At 40.7% G+C, this 22,711-nt stretch overlaps 2 protein-coding genes across 5 annotated transcripts in view; one reads left to right on the top strand and one right to left on the bottom strand.

Moving 5' to 3' along the window:
- Window positions 1-3,647: 3,647 nt before the first annotated feature.
- Window positions 3,648-9,797, bottom strand: CDKN2C (cyclin dependent kinase inhibitor 2C). Of its 3 annotated transcripts, none has more exons than XM_069591041.1 (3): window positions 8,418-9,797; window positions 7,813-7,952; window positions 3,648-4,399 (listed from the first exon to the last, which is right to left on the bottom strand). In XM_069591041.1, the coding sequence occupies exons 2-3, from the start codon at window positions 7,939-7,941 to the stop codon at window positions 4,022-4,024; spliced, it is 507 nt and encodes a 168-aa protein (XP_069447142.1). In that variant the 5' UTR covers window positions 7,942-7,952; window positions 8,418-9,797; the 3' UTR covers window positions 3,648-4,021. The 3 variants fall into 3 exon arrangements, with proteins under 3 accessions (XP_069447142.1, XP_069447123.1, XP_069447132.1); XM_069591022.1 differs by having other exon boundaries at window positions 8,408-9,755; XM_069591031.1 differs by lacking the exon at window positions 8,418-9,797 and having other exon boundaries at window positions 7,813-8,027.
- A 6,514-nt stretch (window positions 9,798-16,311) lies between these two features.
- FAF1 (Fas associated factor 1) overlaps window positions 16,312-22,711 on the top strand; it is a 487,841-nt gene continuing 481,441 nt past the window's right edge. The window contains exon 1 of one of the 2 annotated variants that reach the window (XM_069590953.1): window positions 16,312-16,828. In XM_069590953.1, coding sequence (XP_069447054.1) covers window positions 16,784-16,828 — 45 coding nt within the window. In that variant the 5' untranslated portion in view covers window positions 16,312-16,783. The remainder of the gene's footprint in view (window positions 16,829-22,711) is intronic. The other variant, XM_069590963.1, reaches the window with a different exon arrangement.

The raw sequence follows: 22,711 nt of genomic DNA, 5'->3' as shown, positions 1-22,711 counted from the left end.
CAATCCTCAGGCATAGGTCGCCGGAACCATCCAGAGGGATGGCCGCCGCCTCCTCAGGGGCCGCTGCCTGAGGGCCAGGGCCGGGGAACCCTGGCCGCCCTGGCAGCCCGTAGCACCCGGGGCGCTGTGGCGGTTGCAGTGAGGCACCGGGGCCCTCTCCCCCTCCCGCCCCCGCTCTCGCCTCCTGCCTGCCGCGCAGTGCGCCCGCTTGCCCCAGCCGGCTGGCGCAGCAGCGCACACAACTCACTCCGAGGGCGCCTCCAAGGTTACCCGCGGGGTGGGGGCTGGGGCAGTCTCCGGCCACCGGCCTCCTCCGCTGCCTTCCTATCGCCGCGGCTCTTCAGCCGCTCCAGGGCGACCGGGTTCCAAACCCCAAAGCAGAAGAGACTCCAAAGTCCGGGGAGGGAAGTCTCGAGCTGGGAGCAGACGAGCGTCCGGGCAGGGGGCGGCCTTAGTTGGCTCTGGGTGCTGGGAGAGTCGGGTCAGGCGAGGTCGCGGCAAGAGGGGGCTGTGGCTCCGGCGGCCGCGCTCCGGGCCGCGCTGGCTGGGCCGGGGGGCAGCGCACAGGGGCTGCAGGCAGCACCGAGGCATCCAAGGCGCCCCGGGCCCGCTGGGGGGCAGAGACAAGCGGGCGGCCAAACCTGCCGAGGAAACTAACTAAATAAAAGGAGACTGTTATTTAAGGCGCGGAAATTTGAAATATTTGGACAGGAAGAGAAAAGAAAAGAAACCTTAGCGAGGGAGGGGAAAAAAAAAACACAACGCGAGCTAACGGTTTTGAAACTCCCCCACCCCCACCCCGGGCTTTTCTGCGCGCCCTGAGGGAGCTCTGGACTCCAGCTTCCTCGCTAGGGAGCCGGGAGCTGCGGTTGGAGTCTGGAGAATTTCGAAGGAACAGAAAGGATGACTCTGCAGCCCCTCCATAGAGGACTTGGGTTGACGACGGGCAGAGCCTTTTTACCCCGGTTCTTAGGCTGGAAGCTTGTCTCCAGCCTCTCATTAGGTCCCTAACGTCAATCTGATTATTTTGAAATTGTGGTGTAAAAATCAAAGCAGTCTCCATAGTCCAAGACCCGGACTTTTCCCCTCCACCCCCCCCCCACGCTACCCCCCGACCCCCCCTTTTTGATGAAGGTCGCTTAGGGCAGTCAGGAAGGCTGTGACTACGACCCTTTCTCGCTCCAGCACTGTGCTCTTTCAGCACTTCTGGACGATTACTTCTTCCCCCGGCAAAAGCCGAAAGCACCTTTTTGGGAACTGAGATTTCGAAACCAGTCCGGGGCTACGGCCACAACGTTTGTTTGACCCACATTATCAGGCACATTTACAATATTACTAACTGAAATGCTTTCCTGGGACAGAAATATTTTGTCCATTTATTGGTCACCCAGCGTGGTGTTTGTAGGAGCTCATCACACTATTAGGAGATGTGTATTGTTTATCAGAGAACTATTGATTTACTACCAAAAAATGATAAAATGCAGTTTCCTTGGTGGCTTGGAGACCAGAACGTGGACTGAGGTCCTTTTGGTGTTCTCCCCCACCCTCGCCGCAACCCCTCACCGGCCCTGCTTTGCCCCAGATATAAGCCGGGGGTTCAATTTACTGAGCAAAAGGTAAGCCTGGTTTCCCGACGTGGATGCGGGCTCAGAGAATGAACTGAGTTTGAGAAACGCATCTCTGCCTACTGCCGCGCCACTCTTTCTCTGTCTTCGTCCCCTGAGGCCCTGGTTACTCCATTGATTAGTACTTGCCTCTGTACTCTGCATCTGAAAAAGCTCAGATCCTTTCCGGTCTCAGCTGGCTGTAAATTAAACCCCCGTTAAACTCTGCAGTACCGTTTCTTCCATCCTATACATTTCGGTATATTTGTCTTACTGAATATTGTCGAGGTTTTTAAGAGATTGAATAATGGCTTTTCATATTTCCTAGAGGGGACCACACAACTCATTTCTAAAATACTTAGATTAGCAAAGCTATTTCCTGCGAAGAACCAAAGAAATGTGGCGATGTTTTAATGTCTAGGCAAGTTTTAGGCTGATGAAGAGAGAGAGAGCTCCTTCTCCTCACTTCGTGCTCCGACCGACTGAGACTAAAGCAAGCGCAGAAGGACCGCTCTTTTAACTTCAATGAACATCCTATATTCGAAATAGCTAAAGAGCGATTTTAATGCTTATACTTGGTGGATACTGAAAAGTCCATTAAATCAACTTTGAGAAACATTTATCTTTACAGTTGCAACTTGTAAGAAGTATTACTTTTATTTTTAGTAATAGTCTTGTGTTTAGAAAGTATTCAGCTTACTCAAGCAGTGTATTTTGTATATTGATTCTAGTTCTTAAATACAAAATACACCCTTTTCTTTCATAATCATCTCAATTTCTACTTTTCCCCCAAACTTTAAAATAAGTGTTTTACATTTAATTTCATGTTGCTATCAAAAATAAATTTATTCAGTAACTTGTGGTTTGAGATGGCAGAAGTTGAAGTCTTGTTGCACTTGACATAGGGAAGGTGAACTTAAAATGCCAAATGAAAAGGATTTTTTTCTTGCATATTCTTTTATACTACTATGAAAAATAAATTATCGAAAACCACTTGTCTGCAACCTTCCAATCCTTGTTAGGGCAAGCATCAGAACCATGTCCTTCAATAAACCTTCAAGTATTTTGTTCTTTTTGGAGTGAGGGCAGGGAGCTTATGAAACAGGAGGGACCTTTAACGTAAAACATTTTTGTTCATGTGGGAGACGATGAATAAAGTATTTATAAATTTATAAGAGGTAACTGCATTGAAATCCTTTGGTGAAATCTTTAAAATAATAGTAAGTAGTAGATACTGGAAAATTCTCTTGGAAATTTGATATTTCCACTTCATTCAAAAAAATTTTTAACTAGATGTATTATTAAGAGTTTTATATGTCTTTACTAAAAAGTTTTGAGGGAATCAAGTACTACGTGTAGGAGTGGCCTATTTATTTACTGTAAAAGTTTCTATATTATACTGTAGCCCCTAAATAAATAATGACACATATGTAATTAATATGTATATGCTCTTGCTAAGCTTTTTATCACCTCAATATTGGTATTTGCAGTGCATTTTAATACTTAAACTTTTATAATTTTACATTTCTGGTATTTTAGGGAGAAAAAGCCATTGTTACACTTAGCATACTTATGGTATACTTTTGGGAAATATACTATTTAACCAATTGTTTCATTTTGTGATTTAAAAAAATCAACAAATGGGAAGCACTTTTTAATGGCAATTTCTTTTTGAAGTGGCTTTTAGGGCTAACATATATTTGATTCCAGATTGTTACTTCTGAAACCTGTTTTTCAACGACTTAACTTTGAGAAAAAAGGAAGATCAAATATTAGGATAAGTCTACACAGAGGTAATTTCAGGTTTGATTTCCAAAAAAATGTGTTCTTACTCTATTTTAAAGCAGACATATTAGGCATCAAGTAAAATCTTTGCTGGGAGGCATGAGGAGAGAAAGAAAAGCATTTAACTGGATCATCAATAGAATATGTCTAGTTCTAATGTCAAGACTTAAAACACCATGATCTTTCAGTTTACTTCTCCTTAGCAAGAAGCATATCACGTGTGGATTATAAGAGGAGTGGAAATCACAGAAAACATTGTCCTGTTTTGAAAATGTGTTTTAATCAGGCAAAAGAAGCATCAGGACAAACCATTTTAAAAACAAAGTCTCCAAGTTGGGTACTGAGACTGGCAAAGGGAGAGGCAAGGAGAAAAGTCAGGGAAAGATAAAATATTCAGAAGAAAGCCAAAGCTTTTGCAATTACATGTTAGAATTCAGGGTTTTGCAGGTGAAAGAGATGTTGCTTAAATATATTCATAAAGCTGTAGTAAGATTTCCACTTGGCAGTTTCAGAGGCTTTAACTAACTGCTTAAAATATGACAAAACTGAATTTTAACAAATGATATTAAAATAGGACAGCCAATCAATTAACTGACAAAACAGAAGGCAGCGTGGGAGAGCCCTCCCCACATTCATTGCAGATTCGCAGCTCCCTCCGCCCGGTTGCCCTCCATGAGGCTAACGACCTCGTTTCTCCGGTAGAGCCTGGCCAAGTCGCAGGCGGTGTCCCCCTGATGGTTCCGATGCCCCACTTTGCAGGCCGTATGCTTCACAAGGAACTCCACCACGGGGAGGTGGCCTTCTTTGGCAGCCAAGTGCAAGGGCAGGTTCCCTTCATTATCCTCGATGTTAACATCAGCTTGAAACTCCAGCAAAGTCTGTAAAGTGTCCAGGAAACCTGCTCTGGCCGCATCGTGAATGACAGCGAAACCAGTTCGGTCTTTCAAATCGGGATTAGCACCTCTAAGTAATAGTCTCCTGGCAATCTCCGGATTTCCAAGTTTCATAACCTAGAAAAGAAGAAAAAACGGTAGAATCCTTCAAGCGCTCCTACTACAAGACTATTTTAGAATATCCATCTTTCTATTTATGTAACTTTTTTGGTGAAGGAGTGCTTTGGGAGGACCCATGTGATGGAGTTTGAAGGGCTCAGTTGCAGCAGATGAGTACTATTAGGTAAAAGTAGAAGAAAACTTCTAAAAATTGAGCTTCTATGATGGAATATCTTAAACGAGCCATCAAGTAGTATATATTGATTAATAAAAATAGAATGAGTACTATTTGTACAAAATTCGCTGACAACTCAGCTCTCTGTCTCCCATAAAGAGTTGTGTAATTTCATGAATTTATTAAAATAAAAAATGGAACTTGAGATTTAAGTAAGTCTTCTGTTTGGTTCGTCATGTTCATAAAATGTGCCTGGGGTATTGATTCTGTAAAATTAAATGTGGGTAAAATTTTTCTTAATAGCTAAAAAGAAGGAGAATGAGCTTCTTTAAATCCTCAAAGAAATGCTTCCACACACCAGACTCCATCTAGGCTGATTTTACTAGTGTAAAAATGATCTCTTAAAAATCCAAACCTGGTATTTTCTTAAATTATTAATTTTCACACGTTCTCTCCAAACAGATAAGCCCCAAGTTTCCAAGTAATTAAAAATTTTTTTTCTTTGCAATTATTTCATGTGGGTTACTAGGTGTATTTAGTGCTTAGAATCCTCCACTTGAAAATTTAAAATGTTATTGAATATTAAAGTGTTTTTTTAAAAAAAGCAAGTGTTTTTTACATTGCCAATGATACTGATTTATCTAAAACATAACATATTAATGATGTGCCTGTATTAGACAGGAAAAGACTGTATGGCAACTGTTCTTAAAAGGAATGGAACAGTCATTCTACTATTTTACTGTCTCCTAAAAAGTTTTAGGTAGCTTCCTAATTTCAATTCAGCAAAAGAAGAGAAAGTAAGATATTTAATGTATATTTTGGGACATAGAAAGCTTTGTCTGTGGTTTCAGCCTATTTGTTAATCAACTGGTGACCTCATCTTATTTCCTTTAGCAGTTATTATCAGGCATTTAGGAATAGTTATTTGTAAACTGGCAATATTTTAAAAGCCAGAATTTGATATTAAAATTTACTATCAACATACAACTAATTTACATGATAAAGACTTATATACTGGTGTTTGAATATATTTCACTCTAATAAGAGGTCTCTATTAGGCTCTCATAATTATAAAGTATTTTGTACAGCAGCATGAAATTATATAATACATATAATCTAGTTGTGAAAAAATATAGTCTCATTAACATGCAAGGAAATTTCAGCATTTTAATTGTTTTATTCCTAGGTATATTCATAATAACCTAAATTTATAGTAAACAGATTGCATAGTAGACACTCGAAATTAAATACATCCTGGAAAAACATACAAAGCTGATCTATCTCTTTAGAATGTTTGTTTTAAAAATCACAAATTAAGTAATATAAAATATATTTAGAATGAATAATATTTTATAAATTCAAACTATATAGATGACCAAGATGTTAAGCTTCCCTGTTGATAAAACTGCTGACTTTTGGCCCTTCCTTTGGGGCAGTGGTTAAAAATGATACATAATTTATTTTTTAAGAACTTAGATGAAATACACTTTTGGTTATTAAAAATTAACACAATCTAATTTTTACCACAATTGCCTCTAAATATTTAGTTACATTTAAAGACCTGAACTGGGAAAAATAGGAGACAGACACCTTGAATCTTTGTAAAGCAAATGTACGATCAGGGCCTTTGATATTATCCTGATTGAGAGGCTAACACTAGGAAGAGGGAAAAACCTTTTGTAATTCAGTTAAATAAACATTACTGTAGGAGAAATTTTGCCATATTCCACAGAAAATAATAGCAATGCTGGAAACTGTTTTGAAAGAAAGTTCTTTCTTGAGTTATGATACAACTTCAGAGTCGGGATTATACATACTGAAAACAAGCTTTGAGACTCCTGTTTGTGTGTGTTTCATTATATGTACTAGGACTAAGCCACAATAAGTGGGTGTTAATATCTTGATAAGTATGTTTAATACAAACAAGACCGCAGAGTTATATTAAAAATGTTTGTCAAAACTTTTGTTTTGCAGTATTAATCTCCTAGTCTTCCTGCTCGTCACAAGTCCTGCAAGATCCTATTCTTACAGGGTTAAGTGGCTCATTCTTTGTGAGATTTATATAATATTTTGAATGTTCAATAGGAAAAATTTCAATATGTTAAATTTGTGACATTGCTATCATCACAATACCTGTTAAAAACTAAAAGGTGGAAAAAGAAAAAAATCCTTTCCCCACTTAATATACCTGAAATAACAAGATAAATAATTTAGTATGTATAAGCTTTCTTAATACTGAAATTTTTGCAAAGTCAGTGTATTCTGATTTAAAATATACAGAGTGTATGGACTTCGTCTGTTAGTAGTACATCTCCTGTCACTTAAATTTCTCATTCTTGCAATTAAAAACAAAGCACTCTAAAAACCCTCTCCCCAGTGGATTTTCAAAAACAGCTTTTAAGTGTTGCATTTCAAGTACGAACTGCTTTTGAGAATATCATCAGAACTCAGATAAAGCAACTGTTTGAGACTACTTAGCCATTTTTCTGTTTCTAAGCCTTTCAACCAAGTTACATGATAACGTTCAGAGGAGGAAAAAAGTTATTAGGTACAATACTTGGCAGCTGGACATGTTTCATTTGTTGCTTGTAAATCTAATTACTAAAAATTAGAACATACCATGGTAAGACCGCAGAGACAAAACCACTATAAACTGAGCTCTGATTAGAAAATTCAACTTTTTATTCCTCCTCAATCCTGAATGGGTGGATGGTATTATATTAACTGTGAAATGTACATCCTGTGCCTGTGCCCAGGCCACCCATTCCAAATGAGGAAAGGTCGTTTGTCAAAACTTGAAGCATTTGAAGGAAAAAATACCCTCGCCAGTAGTCAAGAAAATTAACGTTAAAGTCAATTATTGGAGCAAAGTACGGAAACCACTAATAGCAGTGTATTTACTTCAAATAATAATCATAATAACGTGTTTACAGAACTGTCTAAAAAAAAAACAAAACAAAAAACTCGGCGCTGCTACGACTGGTACACAATCCCCACAGTCACAAAAACATTCCAAAAATTAAGACCAAACCTGGAACCGACTTGATATAGAGGATGTTACTGGATTTGACGAGTTTGTTCAAAGTACGTCATTTTGGGGAGTTGGATCCACTTAAAGATATAAAATATGGCAACCAACTAGTTTTAAAAACAGTGAAATTTAGTACCCCTGAAAGCTTGAAAGCTATTATTCTAGAAACCCGGGTCACGTAGGCAACATTGTTGACCTGTTTTCCCCACCTCTCTGGATACCAACCTGCAGCGCAGTCCTTCCAAATCCATTTTGTGCATTGACGTTTACATTATTTTGCAACAAACTAGTAAGTTGCTCTAGGTCCCCCCTGGCAGCTGCGGACGCCAACTCGTTCCCCCAAGGCTCGGCCATTCTTTAGGGTCCTGACGATCGGGAAAAGATGAATTAGTTGTTTTTCTTTTTCCCCTTTCCTTCGCTCCTAACCAGGCTGCATGATGGCATCGGAGACTGACAGAAGGACTGGGATGGTTAATCTGGAGTAGAGCTTGGTAGTAAATACTAGTAAGATCTGCCTGCCAAAAGCCCGCCCCTCGATTCACACGTGATTATTCAGCAAAACTGAGCCATTGGAGAGGGGCTCCGCTCCTCGCTTTTTAGCTTAACCCCTATGAAGAATTCTGGTGATTAAACTGAGAGATATACAGACACACATATATTCCTGGTAAATTACTCTGATAGTAAAATGTAGGCAGAGCTGGCACGTACCTACACTACAGATCTCCAGGAGGAATGTATGCGGAGATTTAAGGGACTACGTTAGGGCAGAAAATACCGTGGAAAAAGAGACATTTAGGGGGAAGAAAAGGTATTAACCCACCCTTGCTCACAGTAGTGACTTGAGCCGCGCGAGCCAGTACCGCAGGGGCAGGTCCTCGGAGGGGCTCGGTCTCCATCCGTCTCGGCGAAGGGGTAGTTCTGAGTCCTCCGCTGCAGGGAGAGCGCCTCGGTGGCTGGATGCTGATGTGCTCCGGGGGTTAAAGATGATCACCAAAATCAAACGAGAGTAGCAGTTCCGTGGCCCTCAAGTTACAGGTCGTAAGGACTCCTCCGTGGCCTTCGATTCTCCGGATGAGTCTTAATCCGCGTCCAGGCCGAGCTGCGGGCTAATGCCGTGCGGGAGGGCTCCGGAGCCCGCCCGCCGGGCTACCGCAGCCCTGCCGAGCCTGAGAGGCCGTGGGAGCCCGGCTCGGCGCGCGTCTCCGGAGACGGCCGGGCGCGCGGCGGGCCCCCGGCAAGCCGGTCATGCCGGCCCCACCGGGTCCTGGGACGCCCAGCAGCGTGAGGAAGGGGGAGAGAGATGCGGGAAGTGTCTATGGAGCCCCGGCTGCTGAGGCAGCGCGCTGCAGCATCGCGGCTGCACGGGGCAGCCCACCGGTAACTTCCCGCCTACAACCGAGCCAGTTCAGACTTCCTAATGTAGAAGCTCATTGAACGACCGCCGCTTCTTTTCCTTCCTTTCTCGGTTTTCTGAGGGCTCCAGAGATCGGGAGGGTCCTAGGAAGTCTCAGGCCAAGCTCTGAGTATTGCGAGTCGCCACAATTCCAGGGCGCAGCCAGTTCCGCCCTCGGCGAGAGCTCAACGGCGCCCTGTGCCACTTCGCCAACCTCTCGCAGTCCCCTGGCCTGTGCCCCCAGCCTGTGCCGCCGATAGGGCAGCGGCCGCCAGCCAGCTGTGCCCGGGAGCCTAGCCGGGTAGCACCGCTTCCTCCCGAGCCGCAGCGCTCCCAGTGACAGTTTCTTTTGTAGCTGGTCCCCCCCAAATCACAGGTCCCTGCTCCCTTCACCCCTACAGACACTTGTGCGTCGTGCCCCTTTCTGGTCTTTTCCTTCCCTCCCTCGCTTCTTTTTTCGCTCAAACAATTGCTGCTTCTGTTGCCGCTGCAGAGACGGTGCCGGTTTCTTCTCCCTTTTTTCCGACCTCATCAGCTTTTTTTGAAAAGAAAAAAATTGAGCGCTTTTTGAGTTGAAAAACCCGCCCCCATTTTAACGGCAGAGTTTTAAGGAGGCTCGGCGGAGTTACAGCACCGCGGGAGCGGGAAGGCCGGGCGCCGCCCACGCCCCGCCCTCCGCTCTGGTGGCGCTCGAGCTCTCAGCCCGGTTCGCCCCGCCCCCTGCCCCGCGCCCTTTCTCCCGCCTCCCGGCTCTGCGCTTCCCTCGCTGTCTCCTGCGCTGGCTCCCACCCGCCAGCCCAGCGGCCAGGCCCGGGCTGGAGCGGCTTTCGGCCCGGCGAAGCCGGGTTTGGCCTCCTTTGGCTGGCGGGCGGAATGGAGGGTGCGACGTGAAACCTCGAGCTGTCCTGAGGCCGGCGGGGCCGGAGGTGGGGAAAAGAGGCTTGTTAATTAAGGGTGCGGAGAGCCGCAGGGCCTCGGAGGCTCGGCGGCTCTGACTGTTGGAAGGCAGAGAGGAGGCTGGCGCGGAGCTAGTCTTTCCCGGGCCTTGGCGGGGCAGGCCGCCCGCCTCAGCGCTCCCCGGCCATGCTCTCGAAGTTCCGGAGGCCAGGCCTATCGCTGCCGCCACCACCTCCGTGGCGCGCTCTGTGCAAACTCGGCCTCCTTTTCTCAGTCCAGCGCTTCGGCCTCGCACCTGCCAGATCAACGCTGAGGGCCGCGGTGGGCCGAGGTGGCCGCGGGGATGGAGGGAGAGACCTGACTGACAGCAAAAAAACTGTGCTCAGAAAAAGCAAAAGCCTTTTCTAGACTGATTGTTACGAAAACTAAAGGCATGGTGTAGGTAAGAAATCACGACGAACTGAAGCCTTAATGTTCCAGGGACTTGAAACGGAAATATTCCATTTCTTTGGGGAAAGGGAGAAAAGCAATTAACTTTAAAGCCAAAAAAATCTTTTAAAGTAGGTCTTGGGAAGGGTTTTCTAAGAAGGGCCTTTGTTTTTGTCAAAGTTCTCTCTGACTACTTTAGATGGGACTTGTTGGGGGTGGGGGAGGGGTGTTTAAATGTAAAGGAATAGTATTTTCCCTAATGTTTATTTCAGTCGTCCGAGGCACCAGTTCTCTGTACTTTTACTTCCTTTTTTAGCTATGTAAGATTAATTAATTACTGCTTTCTATATTTTTTGCTCTTAAAAATATCCAACACGGTTGCATGATGCACCCAGTGGGCAAAATGAACCCAAACAAAAAGTGACAGGTGGTCTAATTATTACCGGTCTCTAGCAAGCATGTTTTCAAGCAACATCTATACCGAGCTCCTTGAGGTACACTGTAGGTATTAGCAACGAAACACATCAACAACATCTGGATAGTCATTAGCAACAGATTGCCTGGTAGGTAGAGGGAGAGTTCGAACTTTGAGCAATCTGGTGGTGTTTCCTTTAACGGAATTGTTAACAGAAAAGTAACCAGATCTATTTTCTTAGGTAACTAAACTTGAAATGTGAATCAAACATGAACTACAACACAAGAAATTAACTCCTCTTGATTCTTACGTGTATTTAGACATTTCAAATAGAACTTTTAGGATTCCATATATACCAGTAAATACCATAAATAATATAATTTACTTCTGATTATTCTGGGCAATTAGTATGTAATCCTTCAGTACAGCTGGAGGGTGTGATGCTATAGTAGTATTGTTGGCTGATAAGAGATAACTGGCATTAATCCAATTTATGAGAGTTGCTGTCTAGCATTTATTATGGTTTCTAAGAGAAGACAGTGTAATAAGGAAGATTCTTAAATTGTACTCATGTGAAGTATAGGTATACATGGGTTATAATTTTCATGAAATAAAATTCTTTTTGCTGAATAACAAGAAATAAAACTTAGGGTAATTTAAGATGCCTACAGAGCTGGATTAAGATTTTTGGAGATCCTAAGCACTGAAAAGATTTTGATGTCCCACCAATTCACCTAATGTGTAAATAAAAATAATACAAGACCAAAACATAAATGTGAAGAAGTCCAACAAGGTTCTGACTTTTTCCGTCTTGACTACTTTAGTGATTTTGCTGAAATATTAAACAATTTAAGGAAGTTGTGTGTGTGTGTCTTTTCACTTTGGTTTTGCTGGTATTCTAAAGCATATGCTTTGTTTACTTATTGTATAACCCAGAACTGGCAGTCCAGAGGCACAGAAGTTACAATCTTAGTTCAGAAAGCATAAGTAAGACTACAGAGGACCCTCAATGAAAATTTCACATTGATTGCTAGTTCACTGAAATAATTTCAAAGGTGAGTATCTCTGCGGTCAACAAGCTTAAATTCTAACATGGTATACAAGAAAGATTTACAGTTAAGAATCTACTATATTGAAAATAGTAGTTTGTCTTTTAACACAGTAATGGCACATCTCTCAAACACTGAAACAGAACCTTTTAGTTGGGTATAAAATACAAATAGTCATGGAAATCTTTTTCTTTTCAGCAATTCATACTTATTTTAAAGGACTTATAGAAAGACTATAATCAAATTATTTTGTGCTTTCTCCCCTTTGACTTAAGTATACATAGTTTCTGAATGAGTAACTTATGGTTATGTGTATATGGTATTTACAATTTATTTACATAGTTTCAAAATCTTCCTTTTGTTATATTTATAGACCCAAGGGAGGTAGGAAACAGGTTGGTACACTCAGGGGAACTTTCTGTCATTTCATTACTGTGGCATAATGAAATGGCATTTGGCATTTTATTTCTGAGATTCAGTAGGCTTTTTCATATGGGTTCTCATACCACTTATGGAAGTCTTTTTGTAAAGTGAGAAAAAAATGTACAGTAAGCAACTCAAAAGTTTATAATAGCAATGATTAATATTTGTGTAGTTTCCTGGTTATAACATACGATGCATACATTATTTAATCTTTGCAACATCTCTGGGAGGTAAATATAACTATCCCCTCATTCTTTTCAGGTGAAGGAATTGAGACTTACAGAAATTGTGACTAAGGCCAGTAAGTAGTGGATATAAGATTTGAACTCAGATCTTGGGTTCCCAAATATTAGGCCTTTTCCACTACTTCAGAGTCCAGGACCCTGGAAGCTTTGCATTCAGAACGCAAAGCATTTAGATTTTTCTCTAAATGCTTCTTCCATTGGCTGGTTTTGGCCTGTATCCTTTCCCCTTTCTCTGTAATAAGTTGTAATCATACATTTAAAAAAAAAGAAAAAGACAGGATCAGGCACTAGTGCCCTAAGGAACATTATATCATATTATATATTATATGTTTTTGATTACTTGAGTGTGGATCTAACTGTAGTAGCATTAATCTCATGATTTATAATAGAGTAGCAGTTTAAAAACTTGGTTAACTTAATCGAAAGATCAAGGTTAACACCCCCCAAAATAAGTCATGTTGATATCATGTGTCCCTGATATGATGTGATGAGGACATACCATGTTTGTGGTCTCCCCTGAATCCATAAACTCAGCATAATTATGAGAAGACATTATAAGACAAACCCAAACTGAGGGGCATTCTATAAAGTTCCTGACCACTATTCTTCAAAACTCAAGACTGAGTAATTGTCAACAATTGGAAGAGGCTAAGGAAACAGACCATTCAATGTAGTGTGGACTTCTGGTTTGGACCCCGGAACAGAAAGAGTACATTAATGTAAAAATCCAAACAGAGTCTCTGAAACATAACAGTATTATGCCAATGTCAATGTCTTAGTTTTGATAGCAGTACCATAGTTGTGTAAGATGGTAACATTAGAGGAAGCTGGATTAAAAGAGCATTCTGTACTATGTTTGCAAGTATTAGATTAATTGAAAATTATTACAACTAAAAATTTAGCAAAATATCTATAAGTAGCTTATATATATATTTGAAAAATATGAAATAAAACTTCCTTTCAAAAGAAGAATGGTAAGATCAAAGAACATGGAGATTCTAGAGAAAGATCTATATTTGCATTAGACTGTGCTCCATGAGTTAATGCAGTAGAACAACTAAGAGGATGGATATATTAAAACCATTTTTCTTTGCTTGTGCTTATGGACAGAGAATCTCTATACATTTTTATTCTCTTAGTTTGTGACACTGCAGTGAAATTGTTTAAGGAAGGAATTCTGGTGAAATGAATTTTCTCTTAACTCAGTATTGATTTTTGTAGTAGAAAATTACTCTGGATATCCAACCATGAATAGTTAGGTCATAGAGAAGAATCAATCGCCTCACTATACACTATGGAGGGTAAAATGCTGAGAAGCAACAGGGTAAGTGGAAAGAGCACTAGTTTTGACTTAGCCTCACTGTATAGCATGACTTTGGGCACATTCTTAACCTCTGAGAGTAGTTTTTTTATTCTGTTTATTCCATTGTAAGCATTAAATGAGATAAGATGTGTAAAATACCTGTATATTCTAGACATCCAGTAAAAATAAGTTCAAAAGCTTTGGTTGTTATATACCCAAGACCTTGCCATGAATGAACTATGGCAAATATAAAAACATGGAATGAAACGGCTTATAATCTCAAGGAACGTTCAGACTTTGAGGAGAGATTAAAACATGCATAGGGGCTTCCCTGGTGGTCTGGTGGTTAAGATTCCAAGCTCCCAATGCAGGGGTCTGGTTTGATTCCTGGTCGAGAACTACATCCCACATGCTGCAACTTAGACTTGGAGGAGCCAAATAAATAAAAATAAATATTAAAAAAACATGCGTAGATGAAACAATTAGACAAAAAATTTACAGAGTTTAATTACAAGAGTATAAAAATGTGTTGTAAAGATCGTAGAGCAGTGATTAGAAAGGAAGAGAATCCTTGGCTTAAGTTTTGTGAAAGAGATTAACCTGAGAACAGCATTTAGGAACTGGTGTACAACTAATACTGGAGGAGGGCATAGCAACCATTCCAGTATTCTTGCCTGCAGGAGCCTGGTGGGCTGCAGTCCATGGGTTGCAAAGAGTCAGACATGACTGAAGCAACTTAGCACATATGCATACATAACAAGTAATAGCAACTAATATGTTTGGACAACTTTAAGTTTTCTGAAAAGCATTATACACTCTATTCATAATCACCTTATGAAGTAAGTTTTATGAGCCCTATTTTAGAAATAAATTGAGACTCAGAGAAGTTTTTTGTTTTTGTCAAGGGGCAGAACTAGAACGCAAGCCTAGTAATGCTATGCAGTCTGTGCTTGTTTTGTAAAAATATTTTATGCTTCCATGCATTTTCATAATTGTTTTCTCATCACCTGAAATAGTCATGTCAGAAGCTGAAGTCAGAGAATCTAAGTGACCCATCCACTTTCACCTAACTAATTAGCTGGGAAAGCAGTACTAGAAACCATATTCCTGAATGTTTAGTGTTCTCTTCACTGGTTTCTACATTACCACATTCTTTTAATTTCCAGATGGAGAGAAGGGAGGGATAAGGGGAGCTGTACTGGATTTGAATTGGCTCAGAAACACATACATTTCATCACAGAGAAAAATCTCAACTTTGCAGGATTTGCTCACTTGCCTTGTGCTGAGAACGACATATATGAATGGGACAAGTGAATTGCCACACTTAAATTGCTGGTAGTGTGTTTCACCTCATGATTCACATTCATGCTTTATTTTGGAATTACTTCCCTGGGGGGGGCAGCAATTAACCAGGAAACCCTTCAATTCATATGACTATGGAGGGTTCTATTCCTTATCTAGCTAATTCTGGGCTCAATACAAATTATTACTTGAGAATTGTAGGCCAGACTATTCATTTAAATAAAAAAAAGCCCACAATAAACCTAGATCTTTGGAACACCACAGTGCTCTTCGTGTTCAGGGAATACAAAGATCTAGGCCTTGATTCTGGAGAAGGAAATGGCAACCCACTCCAGTGTTCTTGCCTGGAGAATCCCAGGGAGGAGGGAGCCTGGTGGGCTGCCGTCTATGGGGTCGCATAGAGTCGGACACGACTGAAGCGACTTAGCAGCAGCAGGCCTTGATTCTACATGGTGATTTCACTATTATCTATTTCAACTCTACAGCACAAAATTATCAATCTTACTTTACACTTTCAGGATTTTGTATACTTTACAAGGCAAATACAAGCTCTAGTTCAATCCAGAAGATATCTTCCCAAGTCAAAGTTGAACAAATTCGATTGTCACTCTTCCTCCAGCGACAATTACAAACCATCACACTTCACTGTACATAGTCTTTGTCTATTTTTGGCTCAAAGCCTGATCATCTTTGTCTTGGGATGGATATTCTCACCTTTCTCAGCTTCCATGTTTGCCCCATAACTACCGTGGGAATCTGGTTCTTTCTTACTCCTTGTTAATTATGTCTGAGGATGCGAGGCGTCATCCTTTATACATTATGTCTGAAGATGTAAGCGTCAGGGCTTGGGATCGAGTGTGACAGTGTGTAAGTGGGTTTTGACAGGTTGACGTAAAAGACTATATGAAGTTGTATTTTGGTGAAACTTTGTTAGAGAAAATGTACATTTATGAAATGCTGTTAGACGGGTTGTGACTGTGCTGAGTTGGTTTGTGAGGCTTGACGTGTATGTGTGCTACTATATAACAACGTAAGGAGCAGAAACTGATCGCCAACCCAGCCAGAGGGAGGCGGTACCTCAGGCCTTTGCTTAATTCAAACCGGAAAAACCTGTTGCGGGACTCCAAGCTCCCGCAGTTTCAGGTTGGCGTCCCCGCCAGCCGCGCGCAGATCCCCGCCCGGTAGTTGCGCGTCCAGCGCTTGACAGGAGAGCAGTCACGTGGCAGCCGCAAAGCGGCGCTTTGCGACCTCGATGACAGGCAAAATGTGCGACAGCCTTGGCTCTGGCCAACCAGGGGCGGAGGCGGCGGCCTGGGAGGAAGCGGAGGAGGCGGAGGCGGCCGTGGCGTTTGCCCGCCTGCTTTTTCGCTGTCTTTCTCCGCCCCCGCCGGTCTCGCCGCCGCTGAAGAGAGCTGGGTGCGCGCTGTCGCAACCTGCCTTCATCCTGGCCGGCGACAGTAAGACCGGACCCACATCCTTACCAACCTCTCTGTCTGGGCGGCTGCGGAGCGGGCTCCACAGGGCACTGGCGGGCGGCCCAGGCGCCTGAAGGTTACCGAGTGCATGAGCGCCTAGCCTCCCGCACTGCCCCGCCCGCCGGCCCGCCGGCCCGCCCGCCGGCTCGCCCGCCAGCCCTTCGGCGCCCGGCGGCGGCGGCGGCGGCGGCGACGGCCGCAGGAGGCGCAGTCTCCCTCCCAGGTGCGCGCTTCGCTCCCGGAGCCGCGGAACTCGGCGGCCGCCATGACGTCCAACATGGACCGGGAGATGATCCTGGCGGATTTTCAGGTGAAGTATTGGGCCCGATTATCCTCCCATCTCCAACCTCGTGGCTTTCCAGTGCCCACAGGGTGGCCTCTTCCCAGCGTTTGTTTGAGCACAGCAGTGCTGTGTGGTTCAGGATTTTTTAATACAGTACCTGGCTTGGGATGTGTGTGTGTTGTGAACTGTGGGGGATTATGTTGGGGCGTGTGTAGAATGTGTTATGTACGGTGTGAATGTCGTTTATAGGGAGAGGTTGTATTGTGTTGGGTTGTTTTGTGTGTGGACTGTGTATTGTTTCCTGTATTATATGAAGAGTGTGTAGAGTTTGAAGGTATTAAATCTGGGGCTTCTAAGTATGAGGTGCTTTGGGTGAGGAGTTTGAGTTGTTTATGAGGAGAGTGTGCTGTGTGGAGTGTGGGTGTGGTGTGGGTGTGGTGTATTAAGGGGAGAGTTAAAAAGAATGATGAGGTGGTAAGGGTAGCAGGGCATTGTGCTGGTTTTGAAGGGGAAATAAACATTTGAGACTTCGATGCCTTATTAGAATCTTTGGGTATAGGAAGATGAGGAGTGTATATATTAAAGTGAATTTACAAACTGTGAATTCACAAGTTGAATAAATTACCAATCTATGCTTTTGGACGCCCTTCCTCTACAGATTTGAATTACTTGGGTGGTGTTCTTTCTCCAGGAATAATTTAAAGGATGAGCTAAGATTATTTCTTAGTGAACCCAACTGTAGTGCCACTGGCATATAATTGTTTTAGGGAATCTCTTTGAAAGTAGAGCTGTGTGCTTCATGAAGCATTTGAAGCTAGAATACCCTGTAAACACCACTTTTGCCTTTTGATGTTTGAAGACAATGTTGTAGTGAGATGTTTTTAATCATTTATTTTGGCATGAACTTAGAAGCTTCAGTTACATATAGGCAGGCATTTCCTTCCTTTAACGCTGTCATCATTGCACATGGTCTCACATTAGCTTAGTAGGCAGTATTTTTTCTTAATGATATTTTGTAGGGCTTTTCTTCTTTCTTTGATTTTTAAAGTTACTTATTCTTACAACTTTATAGTCTGATGTCCATTTCCAGAGTTTGCTCTTTTAATTATCTAAGTGATACCTGCTACGTTAGGGAAATGCATGTGTCTGCATTTCATTATACTGTAACTTTCAATCTCAGAAAGAGGTTCTGAAAATAAAAGTTGACCACAAGCTTTTGGTGCTTTGTAGGATTAGGATTGGCCTGAGATTTTCTGCCTGATTTCACCTTTTTTCATTCTCCATTGCAATCTTTTACCTAATGTGGAATAATATCATTGTGTGACAAAGGACTCTATATATCTAGAAATGGTTTTATCCTTTTGTAAAATTGTTCTGCTCTGGTAGGAATGGCTTTAGATTACAACAAAAAGGATAGTTTACTCATTAAAACTTACTCTAGTAACTTGTAGCTGTTTTCTCTCATTATTTGTGACAGTTATTATGCTTAGATGTATTGGTTTTGGTCCGGAAATTTAGAATTCTTGTGTTCAGAGGTAAAGTAAGATTTTCTGACAAGCTTTTCAGATTTTATTTTGAGCACATGAAAACATTCTAGTAAGTTTTTTTCTTCAAACAAATGGCAATCCTGTGAACAGTTGTTTACAAATGGGAAAAAAAAGCTTATGGCATCTGTATCAAACAATTGTTTGCCAAATGGTGAGAGTTAATTTCATATTGTCAAATAGGCAGGAGAATATTATTGTAGAATAAAGTTATTTGGAAAACCATACACAAGCACATTAGCTTTTTGTGTATTTTAGGAACCTTGTATTCCTCTTGTAAATGATGATTCCAGATCAGTTTACTCCAGTGGACTTGGTTTTAAAATGGATTATTCTTCACTATGCTGTACACCTGAAACTAACACACCATTGTAAATCAGCTGTGTGTGTGTGTGTGTGTGTGTGTGTGTTAGTTGCTCAGTCTTGTCCGACTCTGTGACCCCATGGACGGTAGCGCTCCAGGCTCCTCTGTCCATGGGATTCTCCAGGCAAGAGTACTGGAGTGGGTTGCCATTCCCTTCTCCAGGGAAATCAGCTGTCTCCAATATAAAATAAAAATAAAAATTATTCTTTTAAATAACATGTAAAACTTTTATAGAATTAACCTAAAAAATAGCATTTATCCAGTTACCAGAAACCAATCAATTTATTTTAAAAATTATAGCTTGAAATTTGAGATATAGATACGTGGATGATACTGGCTTCTTTTGTAACTGGACAAAAGATTTCCCCAGCAAAAGTGAACATAGTGTAGTTATGTTCTGCTTATTTTGTATGATTGTGAAAATTAATAATAGTTTTGAGCTCATTGCTTCCATTGTAGAAAAGGACATGATTTTAAAATGTGAGTAAAATTTAAAATAATTAAGTTTATGACATTGATTATTGCTAGATAATAGCGTCTTACAAATACAATGTCCAAATGTAGGAAAGTTCTTGAGAAGGATTTTGTATTCTCTCTAAATATTTCAACTTAAGAAAGGACTTCTGGTGAAGTCAGTGGAGGAGTGGCTAACAATCATATGAGGTAAATAGAACATAATTTTACTATGTTCAGTTGTGGGTAGGAAAATTGATTTGACCAGTTATAGAAGAAGCATGTATCATTCAAGCATCTACATTCCAAGTCTTAGGCTATAATTTTAAAAAATTGCCTGGTTTCTGTTAATGGGATAAGTAGTGGATGAAAGAGTCCTGCTCACACTTAATGGAATAGATTTGAGATTTTGTAGGTGAGTGAACTAATTACAAAGCAAATATGTTTCGACTTGTCTTCTAAAAGATTTCTCCCCCCCAACCCCAAGTAAAAGCAGCTACCAGTCGGAAAAAATGTTAAATTGTGGTGAAATATGCATAAGATAAAATCTGCCATCTTAACTATTTTCCAAGTTAAGAGATTTGAGATAGAGATGCATGGATGACAGTTCAGTGGCTTTAAGTATGGTCACAGTTGTGCAACCAACCATCTTCAGAACTCTTTATATCTTGCAAAACTGTAACTCTGTTTCTATTAAATAACTTCCCATTCTTCCTTCTCTCCAGCCCCTGGTAACCACCATTCTTTCTGTCTGTGAATGTGAATGTGAATGCTCTAGGTACTTTAGATAAGTGAAATCATACAGTATATGTTCTTTTGTGACTTACTTATTTCACTTAGAATAATGGCCTCAATATTCATCCATGTTGTAGCATGTGTCAGGATTTCCTTCCTTTCTAATATTATCGAATATTAATTACTATTAATTAATATTATTGAATATTATGGAATAATATAATGGAATATAATGGAATATTAATAATATTCCATTTTGTGTATGTACCACATTTTGTTGATCCATTCATCTGCCAGTGGACACTTTTCCCCCATGTTTGGCTGTTGTGAATCATTAATGCTCTACATGGGTGTTCAAATATCTCTTTAAGTCCCTGTTCTCAATTCTTTTGGATATATGTCCAGAAGTAGAATTGCTAGATCATATTGTATTTCTATTTTAAATTTTTTTAGGAATTGCCTATTGTTTTCCATAGTGGTTACATCACCAAAATTGAGTGGAGAGAATGACAACGTAGTGTTTAATCAATTATTTGTAAATTCCACTCTGAACTAGTAAGTTTGGAACTTGGAATAGTCTGACAAAAATCAGCTTTAAATGTAAATAGTGTTACCATAGTATATTACTGGTAAAGGAATGAGTAAACTGGTACACCTACAGTTCTGGCTAACCAGAATGAGGAGGGGGTGTAAAGGAATTTCCTGGGTTTAAAAAACAGGCAGGCACTGATGAATTGTGAGTCTTTTTCCTTCCTTAAGGTCTTTTCATAACAAAGAGATGCATTCAGGTGAAAATTCCAAATCTTTTTGTAATTGTATAATTATTTAAATTTTTTTAAAGGTTGAGGTATAGAACAAAAATCATTTGATCAAACTCTTGATACTGTATTTGATTTGCTTACAGATGAGAAAACACTTATGCAAACAAAATTGTAGTTGCTATTTAATAAGTAATTAGTTACCTTTTACTTTAATTCTCGATAAACAGAAGAATGAGTCTCCTCTCTTCCCCATCCCTTTAACTTTTCAATTAATACTATGCCAAATTGTTTTTTGTCTAAGATATTTTTTTACTTATAATTTTTTTTTTTTTGAGAGCAAAATGAGTGGTGTAGCAATTTAGTGTCACATGTGCATCACATGTCTTTCTATTTCTTGGTAACTGATAATACAGACACATAGATTAGAGTGCTACTCAAGTGAAGCAAAAGCAACTCTAACTAGTAGTAATATTTTCTTTCAGACTTTTTCTTAAAACTCATCTGCTTTGCTAAAAAAGTATTTTTTTCTGAATCTAGTTCTATTGGTCACAATAAGAAGACCTTATTCTTATTCTTCTTATTCTCTAATTTGGCACTGATTTTGATGTTACTTCTGTTGTGTATCCTGGATGACACAATTGTGCATTTGTTTTCCACTCCTGGTCTTTCCAGCTAGTAATACCTTTGCTACTTAAATTGCTTTGTACATTTACATTAATGTAAGTAATCATGGACTAAGTAATCATGGAACAAACTTAAGTAATCAAAGTAAGTAATCATGGAACATCATCTTTATTTCCTGGGAAGTTATCTTGGGTGAGATTGAGTGCTATGGTAGGAAGTAGTCTTGTTACTCTTTTTTCTTTTCTTTACTTCACTGTCCCCTTTATTTTTAGAGGGACAAATCATATTGTTTTGTGTTTGGATTGTTGGTCATTGTGGAAATAAGGTTTTGGCATATAGGTTAAAGTTTAGTAGATAGTGGTTAAGAGAATGGACTTTGATGTCCGATTATTTAGATTAAAATCATAGCTCTGCCTCTTACTCATCTTGTCATTTTTGACCAGTTATTTCATACGACTTTGCTTCAGTTTTCCCGTAGGAAAAATGAGTTAAAGTGATTAGAACAGATGTCTGATATAGAAAATGTTTAATAAATTTTAGCTGTTATTTTTATTGTTGACAGTTTTAAGGTACACACTTGTTTCTTGCAGGGGACTTCAGAGATCATCTATTTCTAGCTTCTCATTTTTCCTTTTGTGGAAGTTGAGACACAGAAAAAGGAAGTGACTTGTCCAAGGTCATGACTGGTTTTTAAACAAAGGTTTTATTCAGGTGTACATAAAAGTGTTCATTTTCTAGCTTAATTTGTCAGATAGCGTGAATTTCCAAGGGAAAACAAGATCCACCACTTAGAAATTTCTCTAAATTGATAAAACTTATGTATAAATAAATTAACAGTTCCTGGCATATTGCAGACATGCCAGAAGGAAGGAAGGGAGGGAAGAAAAGGAGGAGGAAGGGAGGGACTGCTCTCCCTAGACTGCCATTCAGTCCAGTCCAGTGCCATGATTCTGACCTCACAGGTGGTCAGAAACCGTGGAATGGAAGAGACTTCAGATTTGTTGAGTGTGGTTGGGTGGGTGCCTATTGTTTGCCAGACAGGTTTTATGGACTCTGTAGTTCAAGGGTCAGGAAACTGTAATCTATAAGCTGGTTGCCTGTTTTTATGAATAAAGGTTTATTGACACACAGCCACACCCATTCATTTACCTGTTTTCTATGACTGCTCTGTCGCTGCAGTGACAGAGATGAGTAGTTGAGACAGAGACTTCATGGCCCACGAGCTTGAAATATTTACTATCTGGGCTTTTAAGATAAACTTACCTACCTTTTCCCATACCACCCACCTCAGCCCACCCCATGATATCAGTACTTTTCTTTCTAGGTTTTAATAACTCTGAAGTGAGAACATTTGAATGTATCACAGGCCACGTTATATGGTTACTCTTCTATAGGAGGCACTTAGGCCAACAAGAGCTCTGGATTTTTT

This window comes from Ovis canadensis, chromosome 1, assembly GCF_042477335.2.
Source record: "Ovis canadensis isolate MfBH-ARS-UI-01 breed Bighorn chromosome 1, ARS-UI_OviCan_v2, whole genome shotgun sequence".
Classification (NCBI taxonomy): Eukaryota; Metazoa; Chordata; class Mammalia; order Artiodactyla; family Bovidae; genus Ovis; species Ovis canadensis.
This window is presented reverse-complemented; position numbering and strand designations above follow the sequence as displayed.